We start from the raw sequence: 24781 nt of genomic DNA, 5'->3' as shown, positions 1-24781 counted from the left end.
AAGGTGTTAAAAAGCAGATAAAAAAAAAGGCATTTGAATCTCACTGTTCTCATTCTTTACAAGGACCATCAAGAACTGAGCTCCGAAACGAAGACATATTAATCAGAGATTTATTTATCAGCTAAAGACTCTTCTCACACAGGAAATCACAGCTGCTGCATTTGTGAGGTATACAGTGATGTCACGTTTTCAGGAGAACCCACTTGCTATGCACTTGTGGAAGCAGCCAAACCCAAATATTTGATCTCCGTTCCGCCGCCGAATGAGTCAGAGCCGTTCTTTTCTTAACAAAGTGCGCAGGCATGGAATCACCGCATGGGGAAACCGGGTATGAGAAGTGCGGATGAGTGAGTGGGCGAGCGAGAGAGAGAGAGAGAGCACTCAGCTGAAACCGTTCCCGTTCCTCGTCCTTTGTGCTAGAGCTGAACTTGCCTGTGCAGGCCCGCACTGACCCACCAATCCTACCATTAGTAAGTAAAATTTTGTAATTTTTAAAGCAAAATTTTTTTAAAAAAGGATGAATTCCCAAAGAGGTACATTAGAACTCTCAGGACACTTTCCACACTTGCCCTGCAGCACTGCGCTCCCAAAGTTCATACTTTCCCCAGGGAGCTCTTTTGCTCCTTCATTAAAAATAAGTCCTGTTTCACTTAGAAAACAAAAAGGTTTGCAGCGGGAAGGAGGGAAAAAAATATATATATATATCTTGCAAACAAAGCGTGACTGATGTCTAAAGGACATGGCAAATGAGCAACAGCTCAGTCCTGATTTTCAGACATTTCAGGATTCGCGCTGGCAAAAATAAGCGGAACGACTTCTCTCCATCCAGCGTTCAGTTGGGCTGATCGTGCTCTAACGCAATAAAAGTTGAACAGAATAAACGTTTACGCTCCCAATGTTACCTGGTTCACCATTTAATATTCTCCAACGTAATTGAGTGAGTGGTGAAGAAAACTTCTCAGAAAACATGGCAAAGTAAATCTGACATTTCTGGGGGGTAATTCCTGTACTTGCAAGGAATTTATGGATTTCTTTATATGTTGCTGAAAAAACAATACTGCAAGTCAGTGATTTAGGCGCTTGTAAGAAACACCTTCTGTGGGAAACCGGCGCAAAAGTAAATAAGACCCTCGAACCCCGACGCAAATGGACTGTTGCAGGACCTCCACGCCCGACGCCAGACACACGAGCCCGTCACAGAACTGCGGTCAGCGCTGCATCAACACGCGACACACACACACACACACACACACACACACACACACACACACACACACACACACACACACACACACGTGAAACGCCCGTTAGGACACTGCGCTAGAATAAAGGATCGGTGGGAACGAGCATTTGGTCCTGCCGGATTGCAAGAAATTTTTGGATTTCTGGATTGCAGCAGAAAATTCGCAACTGTTTTAAAAAAAAAAAAAAAGCAAATAAACCTCCTTTAGCCCCTTGATCTGAGACTCCCTCTAGAATAAGTTCCAAATGTGAGAAAACTAAAGAGCGAGAGAGAAAAAAAACTGCACGGACTTACTTGTCGTCGCACGCTACTCATTCCAAGGGACTTTCCTTTCTTCCCGGGACAGTAGAGTCCCATCTTGGTAGGAGCCGTCCTGCACATGGGCCCAACTTGTGTGTGTGTGTGTGTGTCGGCTACGGTGCAAGGCGAGGCGAGGGTGCCGAGGGTGCCTGAGCGCGCTGCTGACTCGGAGGGCTGCGCTTCGTCTCGGTTACGTGCCTCTGACCGCACAGGACCTGCCCCGCCACCTCTTTTATATATCGCCCTCCCTTTCTGCTCAAACGCCCCAAGCGTCCGACCGCTTCCTGGCAGCGTCCAGCCCCTCCCGCTGCTCCCCGTCCCAGGTGACACACGCCGACAAGTGATGAATGGCGCGCTAAAGTCCCAGATTACAAAACGCGAGCGATTCCTGCTTGGCCGACACCGCTCGCGTTCCCCAAAGCGAAAGAAAGCGGAGATCTTACGCGAGACAGGCTGTGACAAAAGGGTGAATGCAGACCGCGCCTCGTGAGATCTGTCAACAGCAAACAGGTCACGGCTCTCGCAGCAGCTTAACCGTTTGTTAGCTGCTTTATTATCATTTCCCAGAAACAGTGGAGTCGTGCGAGTTGGAAAATGGTCACAGCCGCGGTCGCCGCGATCAACAGCAACGTTTGGAAAGCTTCGAATATTCCTTCGCAGGCCTGCACCCTCCACACGTTGCACGGTACCGGTATGTAGCGCCTGTGCACGGGACGGGTCCCAAGTGATGCTCCTGAGTCCTGGCAGCCAGCTGCGTTTGAGCAGCATGATGATATTTGGATTATCTGAGGTTTTGTAAAAATGGAATTTGACAGAAGACATGATGACGCAATGCATTATGTTTTTGCATTTTCTCAGCACACTGCTTCTCCGTGCACGTTGCTGAATTTAACAATCATCAGCTACAAACGCCAGGCTCGCGGCCTCAGGGCACCGAACCCAAAGCCTACCGAGGATCCACGTGCGCAGAAGAGAGCCGACTGCATGGATTCTTTCAGAAAGCCCAGCACCCCTTTTCTCTGGCAGAGATGCGGGGAAACGAGAAAACAGCCTGAACTGCAGTTACACGAAACACGATCGCTGAGAATATCTTTACATGTTAGCGTCTTGTCAGATACAAAACAAAAATAGTCTACGTCAAGATCTAAGTCAAGCTCCACTACAAATCCTCCTCCTTGTACAAGTTCATAACAATTCATTTGAAGTGCCTGGAGAAGTGGAATTATGAAGCTTCCGATTGCTACCGGAGCCTCGAACATTCGGCAAGACGGGGGATTTTAATGCAGAAGCCTGCAGACTCAGTCCCACAGAGGGTTACCCTGCCATTGTAAACCTCCTTAATCTCATTTAATTCATTAAAAAGAAAAAAACTGATTCTTTATGACTGAAAGAGGGGAAAATCTGACGTACTGAGATAAAAGTGTCTCGGCAAAATTATTTGATTAATTGATAAAAAGTAGATGCTTACGCTCTCGATAATGCCGGAAGTTAGGGTTTGGGTCTTTGCCGTAGCGACTGAGCCCCTCGATCAGCGGGCGATGAGCAAAAGCAGCCGCACGATGACACCTCTGGGGAGCAATGAGCTGTAACGGTGCGTTTTGGCGCTGTCGGCAGAAACCCGGCGTACCGCGCGCGCAGGACGTTAACTGCTCAGCGCATGTTAATGTCATGAAGGGATAAAGGTAAAGGCAGGCCTTTGCTCAAGCCATTGTAGCGCAGCGGAACAGGGTTCAGGGAAAGGAGACAGGAAGTTAAATCACACCTTTTAACAGCTGGCCTTCATCGCTTGCTCAGTATGAACAAGAGCCTTTGCTTCCGGGAGCGTGCCCAGAAGAAGAAATCTTAACACCTCTGGTCTGCTGCTGGTCCCCAAAGCCCCCCATGGCTCACTAAGGCCCCAGGGGGCCCGGTTCTCCCGACTTCGTCCGCCGCTGGTTTTGCTCCACGTGTGTGGAGTGGTGGCCTGGCCTGGCCTGGACAGTGTATGCATCCTGTTTTGCAGACAAACTCCGCAACGCCCCCCCGCAGCCGGTTCGGCAAACTCCTCATGCACCCTTTTTGCATACAATGAAGAAGTTTTGCTTTTTAATCTCAACAACGAAGCAATTTGTAGCAATTCTACAATTTTGTAGAAAACTGCCGCGATTCAACTAAACGACAAAGAAAACACTTATTTTCTTCAAAATGTTCGGAGTTTTAAAGGTAATATCCTCGCATTTAAATAATCAGCGTCAACTGACCTTTCCCCATCTTTAAAGCCTCTTTAAAAGTTTTAAAAGCTTTATATTCTTCACTGATTAAAAAACTGAAGAAACTTCCTTGAAATCCTCCCAACCGGTTAACTGGAGGTCTGATGCATAAGAGAAATTTACAAATATTTGCAACAATTTACAGGTCTCCACCCCACAAGTACTGCTGTAAACAGCCTAAATATGTATATCATGTATATTTCTCACATCCTGCTCTGATGGATGTAATATTAACGAAGACTTGAGAATGCATTCATCTACGATACATTTTTGTGTTTCCTGTTTCCTCTTCAGTAAAAACTCAGTCAGAAACAAGCCACTTTTAAGTTGCTAACATGCTTTTTAAAAAATTCAAAGCAAAATTATCGAAGTTTCAAAGGTTGCACAAACCGCAGGATGCCAGACGTCAGGTTATCGAAAGCCAAATAAACTGAAATCGCAGCGTCTGTCGCCATGAGGACTTCACAGTCCGCCGCAAACACACGTGTCCTGGCTGAAATACGTGGCTTTCGACGCAAGCGGCATCTCTCGACAGGTATCGTGACCGCGTCCTACCTTGTTGGAGGCCATCTCGCTGACGGAGCGGTACGTCTGGATGGTCTCCAGCTGGTCCAGGCACCAGTCGAGCTCCTCCATGGTATCCACGGCCAGCTTCTGGTACGACTCCTCTGCGAGAAGACGCACGGACACGTAGTCAGGCTGGAGGGTGTCCACGGTGGCCGGGGGGCTTCCCAGCGCTCCGCCGTAGAGGGCCGAGCCGCCGTGCTCCTTCATCGCGGCGGGGGAGAGAGGCTCACGCTGGCTGGGAAAGACGGTTTTCTCCCCCCCTCCCACCACCGCGCCGTGGTGACTCTGCCTCCTGGCTTCGGCGCACTGTGATGTCAATGGGCCCCCAGCGGAAAGGAAGGGGGGTGCCCTCCCACTCTGACTCGTTCACACACACAACTACTCTCAAGAGCAGGAAGAAGAGTTTCCACCGTGCATGTGTGTTAGTGGGACAACCTGAAGTGCCAGTAATACTGTCTGTCTCAGTTGAGAAGCCGCTGTGAGTGAGGGCAGACACTGAAAAAATGGGAATAGGAGCCCCTCTCCTGCCGGCACACAGAAAGTGCTTTCCTACTGGTCTGCTGCGTGGAATAGAAAGCCCAAGAGTCAGACAGGGCAGTGGGTGGCGTGATGGTTACCACTCCTGCCTTTCAAGGACACATGTGTGAATCCCACCTCCCGCTGAGGTGCCCCTGTGCAAAGCACTTACCCTAAAACTAAAATGACCCAGGTGTATAAAAGGATAAAGCACTTTGACGCACCTCAACACCAAGTCACTTTGGAGAAGAGTGTCAAGTAAGTAAACGTACGTAAATTGTAGTGCTGCGTCAGCTAAACACGTGTAAACGTAATCCTGCACGGAACGCGAATTACTTTGCCACCGGCCCAACGCGCAGAACCAGAACCGCCGTCTCAGTGGTTCACGGTGGGGAATGGAAGCCCTTTTTGTACCGGTGTGCCGCAGGGAACGGGAGCCAACGCTCCCCAGTTAAAATGCTAAATTCTAGCTTGTTTGCAGAGTAAATGAAATACTTCCCTGGGACTGGGGCACCCAGAAAGCCCGGCCCAGATTTGGGGCCAGGAGAGCAGAGGCACTTGTACCGGTTGAAGCCAAGCGACTCGGCCCACCCAGGCACACCCAGGCCCACCGCTACGTGCTCACTTGCCTTCGCGCCACCTCTGCCCCACAGACAAGTTAAACAGAGCACACGTAAGTGCACTGAAGGTCACAAGTTAAAAAGGCTCACATGTTCAAATAGCAAGACTTTAGGGTGACCTCTGATTATTACCATATTGTGAATTCACCATCTGTTTGCTTAAGAAGAAAACTAAGGAGATCAAAAGTATCAGAGTTGATTTTAAAAACGTGGCTCGGATGGCAATGCGGAAAAAAAAAGATTATGAAAATGGCATAGGAACCAGGCATACATATGACAGATTGAGGGCAGGTGTTCCATACGTCTGTGTGCCATCTGTATGACCGGACGCAGTAATCTGGCTTATTACGCTTCCATAAAACTCTCCGACATGTCGCGTTCTGACATGATGTCGTCTGCGTTAAGGAGAACCGAGAGCTGCGGAGACCCGAAGCTTCGCACTCATGCCGCGCGCAACGGGCCACCTCCACGGTGACCCCCACACACCAGTCAGAGGCTGGGATTCTCTGTCTTCATCCTCTGGGACACGTGCCCTGCGGGTATTTGCTGCAGCTGTGCCGTCACACGATTCCGTAGTTGAGGAGGTGAGCCACCAAGAGAAATGTGGAACTGCAGTATTGGCATCATGAAGGAAAAGATTCTGTAGCCTAAAACGTCAAAGTTATGACGAACGGAAATTCTGCATCTTCTTATGACTAAAAGACATCGCACCAGAGCAGAGAGGGAAACTCAAACATCTCCACACCAAGAGCAGGCAGCGATCGACAAGGGGACTCGGACACAGAGAGGCAGCGGGAGCGATTTCCTCCTCGACTGAGGATGCGTCATAGGCTTTCAGTAGGCTGCTGCACCGTTGCTCAACTGGTAGACAGTTAGTGGGAAGTGCATCATTTACAATAAATCAAGCAGGCGACGTGTGCTTTTTCTGAGCAAACCCAAGGAACCTAATTCCGCCTTCCTCCTAGGGGATCCGAAACGAAACCGAAGAAGCACAAGCCAGGCAGGAAGGTCACAGAAAACAGAGAAAATGAGACGATGTGGATTCCGCTGCAAAGTTTTCCCAATCAGAAATGTGTTCCTACATATTTCTGTTTCCATTTGTTTCCCCCGAACATTTTTATTCTGTGAAAAACGGACCGACTCCGTTCCTCTAGGATAGGCTACGGACCACCATCACCCTCTACCGGACACGTGATTACTGATAACGGATGAATGAATATGTATGTCAGAACTGAAAACTGCTATCAAGTGCTAACACTCGAGACAAAAAGCATGTTTTCCATCTTAGAAAACAGACATCCAATATGCAGTGAGATATGACCTCATGCAGGGCTTTATACAGAAAATGGCGAAATAATGTGCGATTCTCTGCATCTGAAAACCGACTTCGTGACAGACCGCGGCACAATTTCGCGGACGACGTGCGTGCAATTTCAGCGTGAGGTTTGCTCACAGTGCGATTCTTTCACCGTGAACCGAGACCCTAGAGGTTTAAGCACAGAACGGCCTCTGTGTGAGCAATAAATCAGCCCGGCTCTTGCACCGCCACCCCACAATTCCCCCTTTCTCCTATCCGTTTGTGTGTCTAGAAGCATGTGCCTGCTGGATCGGGGGGGATTATGTCCCAAACAAACTAATGAGCGGGCACGCCTTATGCGTGTGACAAACGAAGGGGAAAAAAAGCCATCGCGCGCTACCGCTCTCTTCCCGCTTCTGCTGGCGGAGCGGCGCTGGGCCGTGCAAGCTGCGGCGGGACCCCAAAACGCCTGGCAATCGTACGAGGAGCAGTGGCAGAGCAGGTTTTCACCAAAGCTTTCTTGGGCACCTAGGAAGAAATGGGAAGACTACACAAACGACCCTTAAAAAAAAAAAAAAAAAAAAAACCCTGGAAGATAGGGTCGATGTTATTTATAAGCAGGAAACCGAGGAGCGGCGGCGAGCTTCCTGACACAGGGACGGCTTTTGTTGCTTCACCTCACTTGAACCGGCGGCCAGCTGGGAGGCATCGCCGATAGACCTCAATGGGAGCACTGTTAGTATTGTTAGCATGACACTCCTGGATTCACGAAACAAGCACAGTACTACACTGTAAATTAGGAAGCAGTGTCCCTGTACGAACCCCCGGTGCCGACACCTATAGCCGAGGAGCCCAGAGAAAGGGTGCCGTGCACTTTTTTTTTTTTTTTGTCGTCAGCGAGCGAATTCAGCAACCACGAGAACTCCAGATTTCCTGCTCTGCTTGTCACATCCAGCGTTTCAGGTACACGTTTGATGGTTTCCACGCCGACAGGGACATCTCTAGGGCAAAGTCGATGGTAACGCCCTTTGACAAAGACCCAAGACTCAACATAATTTCTCGGACACAACCTAAGTACTTCGTGCTGGATGTTGTTCGACGGAAACATACGATTAATAAAAAAAAAAAAAAAAAAATGACTAACCAGTTACATTATTAAACCCACTTCTTCAATAGTCCATCGCATTCTATCGTGCAACTACGAGAGCATCAGTATAATGAAGCACGGTGTAATAAACCGGTTTCGTGGGTCACAGAACCAACCAGAAGGTCATGGGATCATAATGGATGGGAACAGCTGTTAAACTCTTGAGTGAGGTACTTAGCCCAAATTACTTCAATAAATACCCAGCTGAATAAATATATACAAATGCGTGAGGTATGTAAGCGGCTCTGGTTAAAGGCCTCTGCTGGGCAAATAAAGAGCACGAACGAAAGAGAGCTTAACTTTGGTGAACGGAAAGCAAGCGAGAGGGCCAAGAGAATATTTATGGGTAGGTGACAAGTCCCCTCGTGGTCACCGCATCTGGGGGCCGAGTCAACGGCAAATCCGAGAAGGTCGCATTTCCTTCCCTTTCGCTCTCTTTTGGTTTCAGAATTACGAGGGTCGCTCGCATCAACGCGTTTCCAAATACGCACGTGGCGCTCGCCTTGAGGGAACTCGCAACGGCGGCCCGTTCCGTCGGCGACCCGACGCCGTTCTCCACGTCTAGGCTGGATTTAAATCGTCATAAAGCATCGGGCTAAAAGGAGACTCTCTTTCTCATAAACAATCTTCAGTGCTGCGGGTTCCTCCCGCACTTCAACACAGGGCCTTTTTCTAGTCGAGTATCAAAACAAGAACCATCTGGGTTTCCCCCCCCACACTCCTCTCTCATGTTTGAATGCAGCGTGGAGTTTTTTTTTGGCACCAGATCCCTTGGGGGACGGGCGGTCGCCTGCTTTATGGCTGCGCTGACGTCAATTGCATAATTCAAATACTTAGTCGTGTGCAAGCTTCCAGGTTTCGCAGCACTCCTTCGGAGGCGGAGCGCAGGGAAAACGCGACACAGACTTCCTCTTCCAGGAACAGGCCTAGAGACCCGACCACAAGGCTGCGACAAATATGGGCGCCCCGTTCTAGAACGGCAGCATTCCTCCGCGTTTCTCCGCAGAGAGCCCTTCGAAAGTTTGACTCGTCGGAAGGGTTTCGGCTCGACGCGTCCCTTCCGCACTCGTCCCCGCTCCCCCGACGCGGCGCTCGGGCAGAGGCTCGCCCTCTCCGGCTGCCTTGACCCTACGCCGCCTGCGTCTGTCGAGAATTGATAGGGACCAGCTGGGACACGGCAGCATGCGGAGAGCCCTCTCAAGTGGCAGACACCGGCGTTCGGCAGGGGCGCCAACTATTTGTGACGCACACGGCAGATGGCTCCGCCAGTCACGGCGCACGTTCCAAAGCAAGGCTCCCGAAAGGGAGCGCAATGGGATCCCCCGTTGGCATCGCTGCGCTTCCAGGGTATTCCATAGAGCAACTACATTAAACTACAGCCTGTCTCCATCACTTTTTATACTATGGCTAAGCTAAGGAACAAGTGGTTAACGCACGGTCCATTCAGCCACGCTTGCATGGCTGGGGTCATCCACTCCTATGCATGTACAAGTAGGGCGGCACAGCGGCTAGCACTGGTGCACCATAACGGCTGGGCTGCGGATGTGGGTTCAAACCCTCCCCAGTCCATGTGGAATCTGCACGCTCTCCTCGTGTTTGTACGGGTGTGCTCTCGTTTCCTCCCACACTCCAAAGACATGTTTTTTCGGTTAAATCGCTGACTAAACTATCCACAGTGTCCGAGCGGTACACCGCCCTGTTATACGAATGGTTGAATGAGTTAAATAGCGTGTACAGGATTTTTAGTCACCTTGGACAAAGGTGTCAGATAAACGGCAGTCATACGAGTGTAGACACTCGGATAGCAGCCAGCGATGATTTCTCCGTGTCTACAGGTAGAGCAATAACAGAATCTCTCCATAGGACGCTGGATAGCTTGTTTTCCATCTTCTTTGGGAACAATGAACACCAACGTCTGTGAATTTTTTTTTTTTTAATAAATTTTCATGGGGTACACTTCAGCAGCCTCATTTACAGCACCCCTTGCGGCGAGGGCAAAAACAGCCCGTGTTCAACTTGACTTTAGGCACTTTTCTGGGGGTTTGTTTGCTTTACTCAAGACACGGACCAAGCGGTCGGCATGAACACCAGAGAGGGCTTTCGACTCCTGCCAGAGGCCTCGAGTGGAAGCGAATCGCAGTGTCGCACAGACCTACCTCCCAGTCTGAAATGTATCAGCCTCCATCACAGGAAATGTGTACAAATATTTGCAAGGTAAACATGGTTCTGGTTTGTGCACACAGCACAGATGCTGGGGGGGGTTGCAGTTTCCTGTGGTCTCTCTCAGCCCTCCCACTGAGTATCATGGGAAATCAAGTGATAATAGCCCGTGTCCAAAATGTGTCATTCTGTACCATTATTTCAAGCAGCTGAGGACTGGTAGTTAATTAAAATAAATGCCATAAACACATAATCACACACGTACCTAAAAATGTAATTTAAATGGGAACTTTTTTTAGTTCAAATGTCAAAAATTATTTTTAATACAGGTATTTTTCCCTGAGGGGGTGCGGTGGCGCAGTGGGTTCGACCGGGTCCTGCTCTCCGGTGGGTCTGGGGTTCGAGTCCCGCTTGGGGTGCCCTGTGACGGACTGGCGTCCCGTCCTGGGTGTGTCCTCTCCCCCTCTGGCCTTACTCCCTGTGTTGCCGGGTAGGTTCCGGTTCCCCGTGACCCCGAATGGGACAAGCGGTTCAGACAATGTGTGTGTGTATTTTCCCTTTTTGTTGAAGCGGCTAACGTTTAATATTTTCCCATACAAATGTTTAAAGGCCATGTCCGGAAAGGAAAAAACGTTCTCAAATGACGTACGTAAGAGAAGCCCGCGTTCTCCGTTTGCTCGTCCGTGCTCGAGACGTAGTGAAATCCCGGCGCGAAGTCATTCGCCTTCGGCTGAGGGTACGGCGCCGTGAGCTTAACGAACGTGAAGGAGAAAAGCGCGTACGCGAAGGACCCTGGAGCCACGTGAGCCTGTATACAAAAGCACGAATCGGTTAAGGTACGAAGAGAAAGACATGCACCTTTCTCACATGACACGCCAATTGTTCTTGAGCTCGAGTGGAGTGAAGTGCGGCCTAACGGAGTGGCTATTATTTAATTTATTTGTTGTTTAACCTCTTTCGCAGAAAACAGCTGACACTTTTACAGCGATAGAGCTGGCTATTTCCGCTCGGCAAACTCCGCTTCGGTGGTCAAGCACTTTGCTCAAGGGCATTACTTTTACATTCGTTTGTTTTCTTGATAAGAGCCGTGCCACTCCATGTGCGCAGATTAAGCGAAACGAGGTTTTTGCCGCTCAAGCCTGTATATGCGTGGCCTGCGTACGCAAGCCTGCGTTACCGAACACAAGCGAAGAGCTGCGGCACTGAGGCGCTTCCTATGAAGACACGGTGGAATGTCTTCCTATGAAAACATTTTTCAAATGCGACCTATTTACTGCGTTCGCCGAAGACGCCCAAAAAAAAAAATCGGCTCATCTCCCGAGCGAACGGGCCACGTGAGCCGCCCGGTCTCGAAGAACGAGGGCGTGAGGCCAGGGAGGCAGCATCTCAAGCGTGGAGCCGGGAAGGGGCGTCATCCCGAGGCGTCGCCCTGCGCTCGACGCTCTCAACGTGAACCGCCGAGCGCACGGATCCTCCTGACAAGAGCCTCCCGATCTGTTTTTCACTCATGCGGCGGGCAGGTGGCGGAGGAGCCCAACGACCGGTTTCGGCTCTCGTCCGGAACTTTCCGCAGCTCGACAGAACCGCTTTCGGCGAGATCGACAAGGCTGACAGGTTCAGTAGGAAAAGGCTGAAACAGGCACACGATTTAAGAGAGGCTAAAGAGGCATTCTGGACTCTGAAGGTATCTGCTGCGGTGAACTTCTCCAACAACAGTGCCTCGCTTTGATGCAGCTCCAACAAGCAGCTCTGGAGGGAATCGGGTTTGAGTCCATTCCGGACCACCTCTTTTTTTTTTCCCTTTTTAAGTAAGCGAGACAATAAAAATTCCCAGATGGAACACGTACAAACTTACTGCTGTCTAAGTAATAGTACCGTTTTTCACAGATATTGGTCTGTGCAAGAGCACATTCAGTTGAGGATATGGAATTAAATGCTAGATGATCACTCACTGCAGAAGAAACTATAATTTTATGAATAAAAACAGCAAAAAAAAAAAAAAAAAAAAAAAACATTTCACAACGAAGGCTGCTTAGTGTGTTACTTTGAACAAAGCTGACATTAGGAAGTCTGCGAGTTATGTGCTCTACACCCAACTGCGTAGTAAAAAGTGTCCAACCCTGTCAATTTTGGTGTTGTGGTAAACAGGGAGTTTTTGTACCATGCAATAAAGCTCAAGTAAACAGAGTCAACCGAGCCTTTCCGACTTCTGGGAGCACCTACCACTCCCTGCCCCGCACTGCCAGTAAACAGGAGGTTTAAATCAACCGATACACGGCAGGAAGAAATTCAAGAACTGAATCCCCCTCATCTTACACAATCAACCTTCGATATAACCCTGCTGCGATGACGAAACAAAAAAAAAAAAAAAATCCTACAGCAACGTCAAAACTTACACGGTGGGATAACACACACAACTGCAATACAAATCCTCAAGTCCCTCGTTGCACACAGTTTTCATGGCTTAACATCAGAAAAGTACAAAAAGCACTTGAGCTAAAAAAAAAAAAAAAAAAAAAAAATGAAGTCACACATTTATCTGGTGCTTTTCTCCAAAGCAGCTTACAATGATTGACACATTTATACAGCTAAGTAATTTTTACTGTGTGAATTCAGGGTAAGTGCGATGCTCAAAGAGTATTACAGCGGGAGGTGAGATTCGAACCTGGGTTTTGAGTGCAAGATGGCACTTCCAACCGCCACCCCAGCTGCTGTCCCAGACATAAAGAACTTTTAGGTGACGATGGAACTGAGCGATGACATTAGGCACGGATCCCTTCTCTAACGCCAGAAAGCGTGATTGTACCTGAAACGCCACTCTGACACGGTAACGCGGAGCCTCCGATCCGTCGCCGTGAAGGGACAAGGCCAGCCAGCGGTCACTCCGGGACAGAGAGGACCACGACAGGATTAAACATTAAGTGTTTACTCACTTTCCAGCCCGCAAAATGTTTAAACGCCTCCGGATCATGTTTTACAGTTATCAGCAGGCGCTACAAGCAGCTGTTTGAATTCAGCTTTAGCCTCTTTCCCCAGAAACAGCAGCAACAAGAGATGTGGACACAAAGCCGACTTTCAAAACCCCAGGTCAAGGCTCGTGAAGGAGCACATCTCAGTCTGTTACAGATACGCTACGCATTCTAAACAGCTTTTCCGTAAGTGGGAAGCAAACGAGGGGCCGGGTTTGACCTCGGAAGGCAGCATTCTCTTTGTCCAAAGCGAGCCAAAGTCCGGCTGAAGTTTCAAGCCGACGGGAAGTACCTGCTCTGAGAAACGCAAACAGTGACTGGAAGTAAGGCTATATTCGGGGCGGGCAGGGCCACTCTGGACTGTTCGACTTTATGGCAGTTGCTGGACACCAGGGGCAGTTTAACAGGCAGAAGAGCTAAATCTGAGCATCAGGGGCAGCTGAGGGTTTGGCAATGTTTACCAATGTTTACCGCTACTGGTTTTACTCACTACTCAGGTGAGATGCACAGACCCGGGGTGGTAGCTGACCGCAAGTGTACGAGTTCGGCGCTTTGGCTCAGGTCCTACCGAGCAACTAGGTTCCCCAGGGCAGCAGCTGCTATCAGGAAAAGCGTCATCATCGGTTGCTCAAGCAGAACCGTAACACCGAGCCCGCACCCAATACAGCATGCTCCAGGTCAAATCCTGAACAAATCAGAACTTTATTAACCCCAGATTGCACGCAGGGGCCAAACATGAGAATTAAGAACTAATAAGCAAATGATATGTAAATGCAAGAAAGTGTGGTGAAATGAGGTAAAGAGGTAGAACAGATGAAGCTCAGTACAACAAAAATAGCGCAGAAAAACATTAAAAAAAGAACTGAGGACTGAACTAAGACAAGAAGACTGAGGGGAAAGGGAAAAGGGAAACAAAATGCTAGAAATGTTGAAACGCTACAGAGAAGCACTAAATAAAACATGAAGACAGAGAGCTGCTGGACCTGGCAGCCACTTGGCCCTCCAGCATCTTGTAGGGAACGCTATACTATAGTATCGTACGCTATAGCATCCTCGAGAAAGCGGAATTCCTCCAACAAAACCTCCAGCTGCACGAATGAAAAAAAAAGAAAAAAAAAAAGTCAATCTGTTCGGATGAAAGCGTGACTCAAGTAACAATAATAATTATATAATCACTATAAATTTCACGTTAAAGCTTGAATTTCTCCAACTCCGTCACGCTTCTTCCCAACATAAATCCCCCCTCACAATTTTCCCATGTTCCCAAGGACCGGCCCGCAGTCTTCGCCCGTTGTAATGCGCCAGCCTAGACAGTATTGGGGGAGGGCATCTGCGAAGGCCATACAGGAAAACTGTCTGCCATCTGGTTTGGCGATGTAAGAACCGCATTCCAGAAGCACAGGAAAATGCCTTCATCTCCCTGGCACATGTTCCCACTGCATGGCGTGTGTAGCCACATGCAAGCCTATATGACATCAGCAGAAATGTGTAGACACTCATTCAAAAAAGGCCAGAATGACAAGATAAACTGCAGTTCACGGGACACAGCGTCCCGCTCACGGTGTCACCAAACATTCAAATGAGGAAGTAAAAGTTAAATTTCGCACTGACAGCACAGAGCTGCGTGGGGAGTAGGCTGGAGAACGACAGAATTAAACCGAAATGCCCAATAGCGTTCCGTACGAATAATATATAAAGAAAAAGGTATTTTTTTTTCCTGGAAGAGGAAGAGTCGTGTTCTTCGAACCTAACCACTATTTTAATAGAAAAAAAACGGTGAACTTGTGAAACTCCCTTTAAAAGACTTGAAAATTCTATGCTGATAAACAGCCAAAATCAAGGCAAAGCTTCTGTTCGCTCGTGATATCTCCAAGGACCAGAAGCAGACTAGACGGACACAAAGCATTCTGGGATTTTAGGAGGCGAGCTGTGTCCCACAGAGCGTAGCAGCCGGACTTCTGGAACAACGGCGTTAAACTAACACCGGCCGACGGTCTGATGCCTTTGGCTCGATTTCCAGTGTGCAAACTGACCTGTGGCCACCTCTGCTTTACGAAGACAAGAAGGTCGCCCGTTGTTCAGCTGCCGTCATCGGTTCACGGCAGGCCGCCGGGGTGGTGAATTAGTTCCATGATGCAGACGAGACCAAGCGCCCAGTGGTCATGAGCACGAGACCTGTGACTCAGCGGTTCATGGAGATGAGACCTACGGCTCACTGCAACACGCAATTCAACGATCTATGTAACAAGACCATTCGCTCCGTGGTCATGAGGTTGCGATGACTTCATGCTCAACGTTCGCTTCTATGATCCCTTCCGATAAACACTAGGGATCACTGGATGGTAGCCCCCATCCAGACCATCTCTTACGTCACCGGGGAAACTCCTATGCAGTTTGTTAATTGACTCGGGGAAAACCGCTCAGCATGTCGCCCTGACAGGTGACAGGGACGACGGAAAAACAGGAAAAGTCTGCACTTGCTTCCTGTCAATAAATGCTGTTTGGTTGACACCATGGACAATGGGCCAGGATGTGGGAGGAAATTTGTTTTCCTTCATTCTTATTGTCTCTCTAACGCGGACATGCCGGGACCTGCTTACATCACAGAGAGTGATTCACTACGGTAAAAACACGGACTTATCTCTAGAAAAGCAGTGTAAAAGCGCAGCGATTAAGGACATGGGCTTGTGCTCGGAAAACTCAAGCGCCAAGAAGAGTACATCCAAAATGCCCCAGGAGAATAAAACAAAAGGATGATAAAATTATAATTGCTTTCTGGCACAGGAAGACTAGTGGGGGGGGGGGGGGAGGGGTCCAGCCATGCAATGTATTATATGTGCTTGACCTTAATGTGATGAATTATTTACCGATTTATATAGCTGGGTAACTCTACCAGAACAACTTAGGGTAAGTGCCATGCTCAAGGACACTACAGGTGAAGGTGGGATTCAAACCTGCAGCCTTTGGGTCCAAAGGCAGCAGCTCTCCTCACTGCACTACCATCTGTCCCCAGGATCACCGTACTACTGCGATTAAATAAACGGCGACAGCGAACGCAGTTGACGCAAGCGACACAAGCGCGGTGCAAACCAGTGGCCCCAAACCAGAGGGGCCCCGCAGGCACCTGAGTGTAGCGCTAAGGACTCTGCTAATTTACCAGCACCTGCCCTTCTGTCATCTTCCTGCACAGGAAGCTTGCTCCATCCATCTGTGCTGGGAGGAAGTCAACAAAGCCCACACGCAGCCACGATGACGTCAATGGGCGCCGTGGTGTGTTAAGCAGGCCGGATGAGTGACAGCTGACAGGAACCGCCTCGCCGACCACATTCTCGCACCCAAAACACCCTGAACAGCCCCCTGCCCGGCGCGCGGCGATACAAAGATTGCTCCGCGCGATTACGGGAACGGGGACCCTGCGTCCGTCCACCCTGCTACCGACACAAAGGTGGGGGCATCCCAGGCGCACACAAATGCAGACAGACACCAACACACCAAATCAGGGTGACAATCACGCAAGCGTGCATACGCAAACATAGATTCACACAAATTCACACACGAGGGCACTTTTGGCGAAGACGGAGGAACCTTCACCACGGCACAGATACTCAGAAATACAAATACGCACGCACGTACACACGAGTGCGCCCTGTTGCGAAATCGTTAATAGCATCCGTGACAGCCACATATGCGAGACGCCGCGTGAGTGCACCCAACATGCAGAAACAGTGGGCCAAAGGTGTCTGTCTTCTAGAAGTTTCCTCCGATGGGCCGTCGCATATAGCAACGGCAGGAGTGAAAACGCGCCGCAGCCTCGCTGCGCTGTGACCTGCGGAGTATTTTACCGACATTTTACCGTGAAGCCTGGCAGACCACAGATCACAAAAGTAATGTCCCAAAGTACTGCACCTACTGCACGATATTACTACAGCTGCAGCGTTTCACAATGGCCTTCGACCTTGTGGATCAGCAGGTAGTGCTGGTGCACCTGGGCTGTGGGTTCACTCCCTGTTCGCTCTGTGCGCCAGTTGCAGGTTCTCGCTGAGTTTACATGGCTTTTTTCCAGGAGTCAAGTGGACTGGGGACCCTAAACCCCTCACCGTGTTTATGAGTGCGTTACATTGCTCTGCTCTACAGACGGGCGAATGATTGCAGGGAGTTCAGTGTAGTGTCTCGCATCTTTAGTCACCCTGGACAAAGACGTGAGCTAAATATTAGTTCATGAGCACTGCATTTTGGCAAAGAGTGTCTGTTAAATGTCAACAGCTGCTGAAAAAGAAAAGTCCCATGAAAATCTTAACTTGGCACCTTTTCATTTTTTTTTTTTTTTTTCTCCTCCCAGTTGCAGTCTCTGTGCTTTCTCAGATCTCACAGTGCCTTCCCAATCTCTCACACACACACACACACACACAAGTTGTTGAGGATACATACACCCCGGTGATTTGTGGGAAGGTGCCGGGCCCTACCTGATAGGCAGACTCTGGTGATCGGCGGCTGGTTGGCCACAGGGGACCTCCTGAGAGAGACAGCAGAGACAGAGCACAGGCTTCACTGGAGATGGAGTGAAAAGGGGAGAGAGACAACGCTCCAGGTACTGGGAGCAGGTGGTTGAGCGGCTGTGGCTCCCTTCACTGCCATTTGCAATTGTGAGCAGTACTACAGTACTGACCCCATGCACCGAACACCACCAGCTGGCATTGACAAGCGCTGTATGCACGTGTGTGTGTCGTGCGGCTGTTCCTGAATATACAGCACATTCCAATATATTGCATGTGTATTTCATATGTATCACATTTGAATGATTGGTAATGTAGCACCAGGGAGGTGCGGTGGCGCAGCGGGTTTGCCTGGTGCCTGCTGTGTGGCAGGTCTGGGGTTCGAGTCCTGCTTGGGGTGCCATGCAGTGGACTGGCGTCCTGTCTGGAGCGCGTCCACTCCCCCTCCAGCCTTGTGCCCTGTGTTGCCGGGTTAGGCTCCGGTTTGCCGTGAGCCCGCTCGTGTGCGTAACGCAGTTCTACCGAGACAAGAACTGCCAAATAATTAAAACACCTTCTAGAATTTCTGTGCATTGGTGCCTGTACTGCTGCTGCACTGCTGCCACCTAGTGGTCAAAGCTTGTCCAAAATTCCCAGCACCAGTCTGTGGTATAAACAGGGTAAAGTGTGCTTGAAGAGAGTGTAGAGCACTGAAAGAGCCGGTCAGAATAAATGTCACCTCCCAAAGTGACCTGCACTTACTTGTTGGAGGCACATTGTACGTTCGTCAGAACAGAGAAGTTGTTCCTTACGCTGCGAAGACTTGCAAGTACCTAAAAAACAAAAAAAGCCCTTCGAGATCAACGGACATGTTCAACAACGTATTTTTCGAACGCGATATCTTATTTTGAGGACAACGTTGACGCGGTAAATTTACCTGAGCAAAAGGCGTTACTATCAGGTCATCCCCGTGACTGTGAAAGAAGCAAAGAGGTTACATTTAATCAATTTCAGCTCTACTGCATGGTACAGACTACAACTGAGGGAGGAGGGGTTGCACTACAGTATTCAGCAGCGTTAGTCAAACAGCCCCTTCTAAGAAGATCCATAAAGGAGACGGATCCTCCACAATTCACACCGTGCCGCTCGGCTGTCTTCATCCGAGTCAAACGTGTTTATCAGGGTAGCTTCTGGTGTGGAATAGAGGGGGACAAACCAAACCGTTAAAGAGCTTTTGAACCACTCGACTGAACGAATGTCGCTGAACTAAGGTTGCGTCCTACTACATTCCCCGAATAAATATATTACGAACAAATAAACAGAGCGCTATTTGAGCCTCGCGTTTAAAACAAACAGTTCAGACGTCCACAGAAATGCCCCACGGAGATGTATTACAGGAATTTACATTCTGGGAAAGAGTTCCTCCCCCCTTTTTCATTTTTTACGGCCATTGGGAAAAAGAAAAATGTAATGGGAAGGAATGATAACGGAGGGATTTTCTTGGCTAAAAGCAACTCTGCTAAATGATTATATGCTGCAAACAACTGAGATCACTTACTTGGGTAAAGGTCACATAATTTCATAAAAGAACTTAATTTAATGAGAGCACAGTAAGTACTACAAATTAAATACTTTAAAACAGTTAAGCGGCACCACTTTATACCGTATTCTGTACAATAGTTTACTATACATGCAGGCCCCCCATGAACTGCCCCAGCTTCCCCTTTCCATGCAGGGTTCTTTTACCATACAGTATAGCTCAATTATTCATGGAAAACATCATCACTGAACACTGAATGCTCAATTTTTCATTTCATTTACCTTTCTTTCTCCCGAACACTGTTAAGATTTGTACACTAAGCTACTTAGAGCAATTTACCCATTTATGCAACCGGCTGTTTTTTTTACTATATCAACTGAGGGTAAATACCTTGGTCTAGTGATCTAGCGCAGGAGGTGGGATGTGAACCCACATCCCTTGATTTTCATTAGGATACCAACAGCAGCAATCCAAACATTTTTAGCAGCAACAGCACACTTTATTTCCAAAAAGAGGACAACATTTGAACTTGCACCTGTGTACCCATGAAAGCTACACCTACGACACACACACACACACACACACACACACACACACACACCTCCCTCCCTACCTTATGGCCAGATTTACCTCTCCAAGGCCATGATTACGCTGCTTAATCTCAGTGCTTACTGCTGCCTCCCCTGCTCTGGTGTTCCAGGTAAAATTCCCACATCATTACGTTGCTAATGTACCGACACCTTTAACTAAGGAATACGGCGTAACACACGTACTGTGATACAGCACTCTATCCTGAAGACAGACTCAGAGACACTTCAGCAAAAAAACACCAATTTTACCAATTCGTACCAAGATATTTTTACTGAAACAAACCAAATACCTTACGCAACAGCACAATACGAACACACGTTCTGGGAACACCGATGTCCCAGGTGTGTCCATTGAAGCAAGCCTTGAGCTACCTGCTTATTCACGTCCTGCGGTTCTGCAACGTATGCCCAGGCTAAGGAAAAGCAGACACAGTAGAGACGTTCTCTGCGCACCGGGTGTTAGACAACGGCGGGGCGGCGTGACGTAGGAAGGCGGGGCTTACAGCTCGCTGACGATGGAAGAGTTGCGCGACATGGACTTGGGCGAGAGGTCGTAGTCACTGTCCGATCGGTACAGGAAGGATTCGCGCCTCTGCGTGTGGCCCGGGAAGTTGGTGTGCAGCACCAGGCCCGAGCCGGGGGAGACCTGGGGGTCCAGAGGGCTGCAGCTCGCGGACGGGCCATTCTCCACATCGAAGCTGGGGACACAGGAAACATGACATGAGCCCACAAGGGACACAGAACACCCCCACTAGGACGGCGGTGTGAACCGCACTGCATGCGGAACCGGCGCGAGGGTGAACGCGGCCCAGAAGCCGCAGAGCTCCGCCTCCTGGGACGGCGGCGGCGACCCAGCAGCCGCGCTTCCTGTCTCTGTACGTCCCTTCCACACACTCGTGTGCGTGTAACCCACATACAGAAAGAGGGATAAAGTCGCATGGCAACACACAAACATACGAGCGCACGCGCGCACCAGACAAAGGCATAGAAATCCGTTTCCGTCACAGACATCGGGCAGATTCACTGCCGGTTATTTTAAACTACAGCACAAAGTTCAGCTCACTTCGCTTTAAGCCCAAAAAATAAAAGCTGCTCAAAAAAAAAAGACGTACAGATTTTACTCCCAATTATCAGCAGTCACATACGGTGATGCAATTAATACTCTGCAACGCTGGACGATGATTTTCTTTCACAGCTTGTCCTCTGGCATTCAGCTGGGAGCAGCTTCGCACTTGGACCTTGGTACCAACATTATTCGTTCTCCCTATAACTGCCGTCATTTTACGGGTGACGGCCTGCAGAACTAGATCGTTCTGGGACTGTAGCGGTCAAAGAGAACCGAGGAGGGAGATCTTCAAGGTCCGTACAACACGTTGCGGAAGTATGGAAACTTCTTCCTTTTCTTTCCGGATGGGAGGAGGGCGGGTCGGTGAGAGAGAAGATGCAGGCGTACTACGTCCTCGGGTGACCCCTCCGAGCGCTTCCCGTCCAGGTTTTTCCAGCGCATGGGAAACTCCAGCGCCGCGCCCCCAGACTCGGGCTAGCACAGCAGGGAGAGCGCCTTCTGTCCACTTCAAAAGCAAGATTCAACGTTTTGCTGCACAAGGGCTGGGACCACGTTCCCAGGGCTCTGCGGGGGACGGCGGAAAGATCGAGTTCAGTTCCCATCTAGGAAAAATCCCTCTAGCCTAGAGAGACGGCCAGGACAAAAAATGCTGTCGTACGCGTGTCCCGACCGAGTCGCCGTCTACAGTCACGCGAAACGGCTACGGCAACGACGAGGCGCTCGGGGAGAGGTCCTGCTCTTGTACCCTTGAGGACTGACGCTACATAGCGGCACAGGAAATGCGAAGCAAGAGAAAGGTCTTAAACCATGTAGATGACCACAGAAAAAGTTCCTTCTAAGCAAATAAAATAGAGGAAGTTGAATTCCAGCAATGAAGTGAATAAATGGGAGGCCACACTTAATAGCCACTTTATTTAGTTTAATAGTTTATAGTTTATTTACGTTTAGGCTTTCTTCTTTAGCAGGTGCTTTTCTCCAAACCGACGTACCACTCAAGAATACACAAAAGCGCACCAACATGAAGAGCTTTAAGCAGAGTCATGATGTTAAAGCGCAATGCTGCCACTTTACTGGTGGTAGTGGTTGTCGGTGTTGTTATACTCAGTTGTACTGGCTGATGGTGTCGCACGACAGCATGCTGCAGCTGGAGTTGGAACAATTTCAGGAGCTTGGAAGGGAAATGGGTCTTGCGGAAAATGACACCGAGACCCTTTTTGAATGCTGGGAGGGATTCAGCAGTCCTGAGGGACGGAGGGAGCTCAATTCAGACTCCTTGCAAGCAGGACCACCAAGCAATCTGAGATGGAGGAGCACAGTGTTCTTGCTGGGGCGTGAGGAGTGATCAAGTCCTGTAGGTATAGGGCTGCTGATCCTTGGACCTTCTTGTACGCTGCAAGCGGAGGACATGTCGAACTGACAAAGTCAAGTTACAGGAAGCCAGTGCAGAAAGATAAGGAGGGGATACGCATTTGAACGCTTTGACAGGTCAAACAAAACTCACGCCGTGTCATTCTGCATCAGCTGGAGAAGACTGATGCAAAAGTCTGATTATTACAGCTAAGGAGGATTTAAAGACTGATGGAGCACAGCTGAGGTTCTGTGACCGACGTAGTGGAAACCCAGAAGAGAAGACTCACAGGATGGGGATGTATTTTAGCACAAAGGTGAGCTGCTGCGTTGAGCTGAGGGGAAGGGGAGCACTGTTCGTGGCCTGCAATTCCAACACACGCATCTGCAATCGTGTCCCATGACCCACCTCGTGACAAGGCATAACGTTCTAGAGAGCCAACAGCTCTCCTGTTTATTCTCCCACGCTGAGATCACAACAAAATTCGGTCTCATTGTGATTTTCTGCATCCGCATGGCTCAGCTGACACTGGCATGCAAAGCACACGCAAAGACATTTGCTCTGCAACATCCATTTGACGAACACACAGCTCAAAACGTGGTGGGAACGGTCAGACCGATTTGTTGGGAGAACAAACTGAAAACAGATTTCAAACGGATGAAATTAAGCAGCAATTCTTAAAGAATCAGAAGGGTTTCTAAATACAGTTCATCTGCATGTGATGTTGGAATTCAGAAAATCCAGTGCTTCACAATATTATCAAACTTTTTTTTTTTTTAAATTCTGCAAAAACAAACAAATCTGGATAAAGGTGGTTGTCAGAATGAAGGTCGAAGAGTTTTTTTTTTTTTTTTTTAATACAATCAAATACAATTCAATCAAAGTAATTTAACAACAAGATTACTATCATGTTAAAATCTCTCTGTTACTCACTCACTAACTCACTTCGGATAACCGCTTGTCCTGGTCAGGGGCGTGGCAGTATGGACTATCCTGGAATAACTGGGTGCAAGGCTAGGGGACACCAGATATGGGTGGGTGGGTGGGGTTCCACTTCCCAAGTTACACTTAGACTGAGATGGATTCTATCCAGCTACCCACTTCATGTCACAATCTTTTTTTTAAGCCACTGACACAGTGGAACGAGTGGTCAATCACACAACAGATGCCCAGTAGTCCAGCCATGCGAGGATGAAGGTAGGAAGGTTTGCATATCTCAACAGGCAAACACACGGAAATATTTTCTTTATTCAAAATTCCTGCACCTCTTCTCAGCAATCAAGATTGAACATAGTGAATCAATAGATGAATGAACACAGCACACAATAAACTTGTTAGCCTTTCCACATTAAATCCTTTGGGGGGGGGGGGGATGTAATCATGTGACATTTCACCTGTTACATGTGGACAGACCGAAGGCTCTCTGCTTCGACTGCATGAGGAGTAAGGATTATATCAAACGGTTGGGACCCTGATAGGATTTCCACCCCTACATTCCAGTCGAGGAGGTCATGACGGCACACGGCCCCGCAGCAGACAGCTCCCGGAGCGCTGGGCCAGAGCGCTAATCCACATTCATTCAACACATCGCTATCAGTTGGTTCTCAGCCAAGCGTTTACTTAGCAACCGGAGTACACATTCTCAGTTAAAATGGGTGTACGTGTTTACAAAAAATATTTACATTAAGCAGTGGCCTTCACAAGTTATACCTCTTTCGAGGGACATGACGGAAGCGAACGCGTAAACGCTCGCCGACTGGTCCACGACTTCCCCGGTGGACCACGACAGCGCGGTACAAGTCCGTGTGTGAAATTACTCAGACTAATATTTCTCCTGCTGCAGGGTGCCACTTTACAGCCAGGAGTGACAGTGCCAGCTTCCTCCTCTCGGGTTCCTCCTGACTAAGGACGAGACCCACGTATCATGTGGACTCGCAGCCCATTACACCCAGGCTCAACAGCTAGCATGGGCCAGAGGCAGAAAAACACTTCTTTGATGGGTCTGGACCACATTCCGTTGGAGGCATTCAAATTCCGCACAAGGACAGGAAGCTCCCATGACTCATGGCATTAAGGTAAGAAGACGAATGAACCAGTCTCTTTTCATCCATTTTTCCCCTCAGAGGAAGGGTGAGGTTATTTCTCCTCCAGTAACAGGTTGTGAAATCATCTGGGCGAGCTGAAGGACCGCAAGCCATCCATGGGTGTTATGGGTGTAAACGCAGACATTACTACACTCAAGTCCAGACACGGTAAATCCACCTTGCTGTAACACTGTCACACAGAGAACATGGATAAAAAAAAAAAAAAAAAAAAAAAAGAAGAGAAATTCATCAAGAGGTTTAATTGTTTCCCTCTACATGAGCTGGGACACAGGTAAACTTATGAACCATAAACCATAAATGTCTGTGAGCTTGTGGTCCTCATCTCATAAGAGGAATGGGCAGCTGTGTCACCCCAGTCCAGGCTCAACCCCAGGAGCACCATGAAGCCAAGAGAATTCATATTCGTATTCACTACCAATATAAAAAAATATCAACAAGTAGTACTTATTTGTGATTTGGTAGTCTGACAAATGTTTATTATTTGTTAATACATTACTGTCCATGATTTATTGGTTGGTACGCATCCCTTGAATAATGGAAAGCACTTCTAACTTGTGTTTTTTCTTTATTTCTCTTCTGTATCAATATATGG

At 48.8% G+C, this 24781-nt stretch overlaps 1 protein-coding gene across 5 annotated transcripts in view; it reads right to left on the bottom strand.

Annotated features, from left to right (window-relative positions):
- Nucleotides 1-24781, bottom strand: part of LOC108935114 (cAMP-specific 3',5'-cyclic phosphodiesterase 4B-like) — an 84588-nt gene that overhangs the window by 9718 nt on the left and 50089 nt on the right. For 3 of the 5 annotated variants that reach the window (XM_018753407.2, XM_018753408.2, XM_018753409.2), the window contains 5 exons: nucleotides 20174-20368; nucleotides 18478-18514; nucleotides 18303-18373; nucleotides 17532-17581; nucleotides 4348-4460 (listed from right to left, as the gene is read on the bottom strand). In XM_018753407.2, coding sequence (XP_018608923.1) covers nucleotides 4348-4460; nucleotides 17532-17581; nucleotides 18303-18373; nucleotides 18478-18514; nucleotides 20174-20368 — 466 coding nt within the window. Of the gene's footprint in view, nucleotides 1-1537; nucleotides 2474-4347; nucleotides 4530-11637; nucleotides 11652-16868; nucleotides 16879-17531; nucleotides 17582-18302; nucleotides 18374-18477; nucleotides 18515-20173; nucleotides 20369-24781 lie in introns of those variants that run through there. The other 2 variants (XM_018753411.2, XM_018753405.2) reach the window with 2 other exon arrangements.

Source organism: Scleropages formosus, chromosome 3, assembly GCF_900964775.1.
Source record: "Scleropages formosus chromosome 3, fSclFor1.1, whole genome shotgun sequence".
Lineage (NCBI taxonomy): Eukaryota > Metazoa > Chordata > Actinopteri > Osteoglossiformes > Osteoglossidae > Scleropages > Scleropages formosus.
The sequence above is the reverse complement of the archived record's forward strand: the minus strand, read 5'-3'. Positions and strand labels throughout refer to the sequence as shown.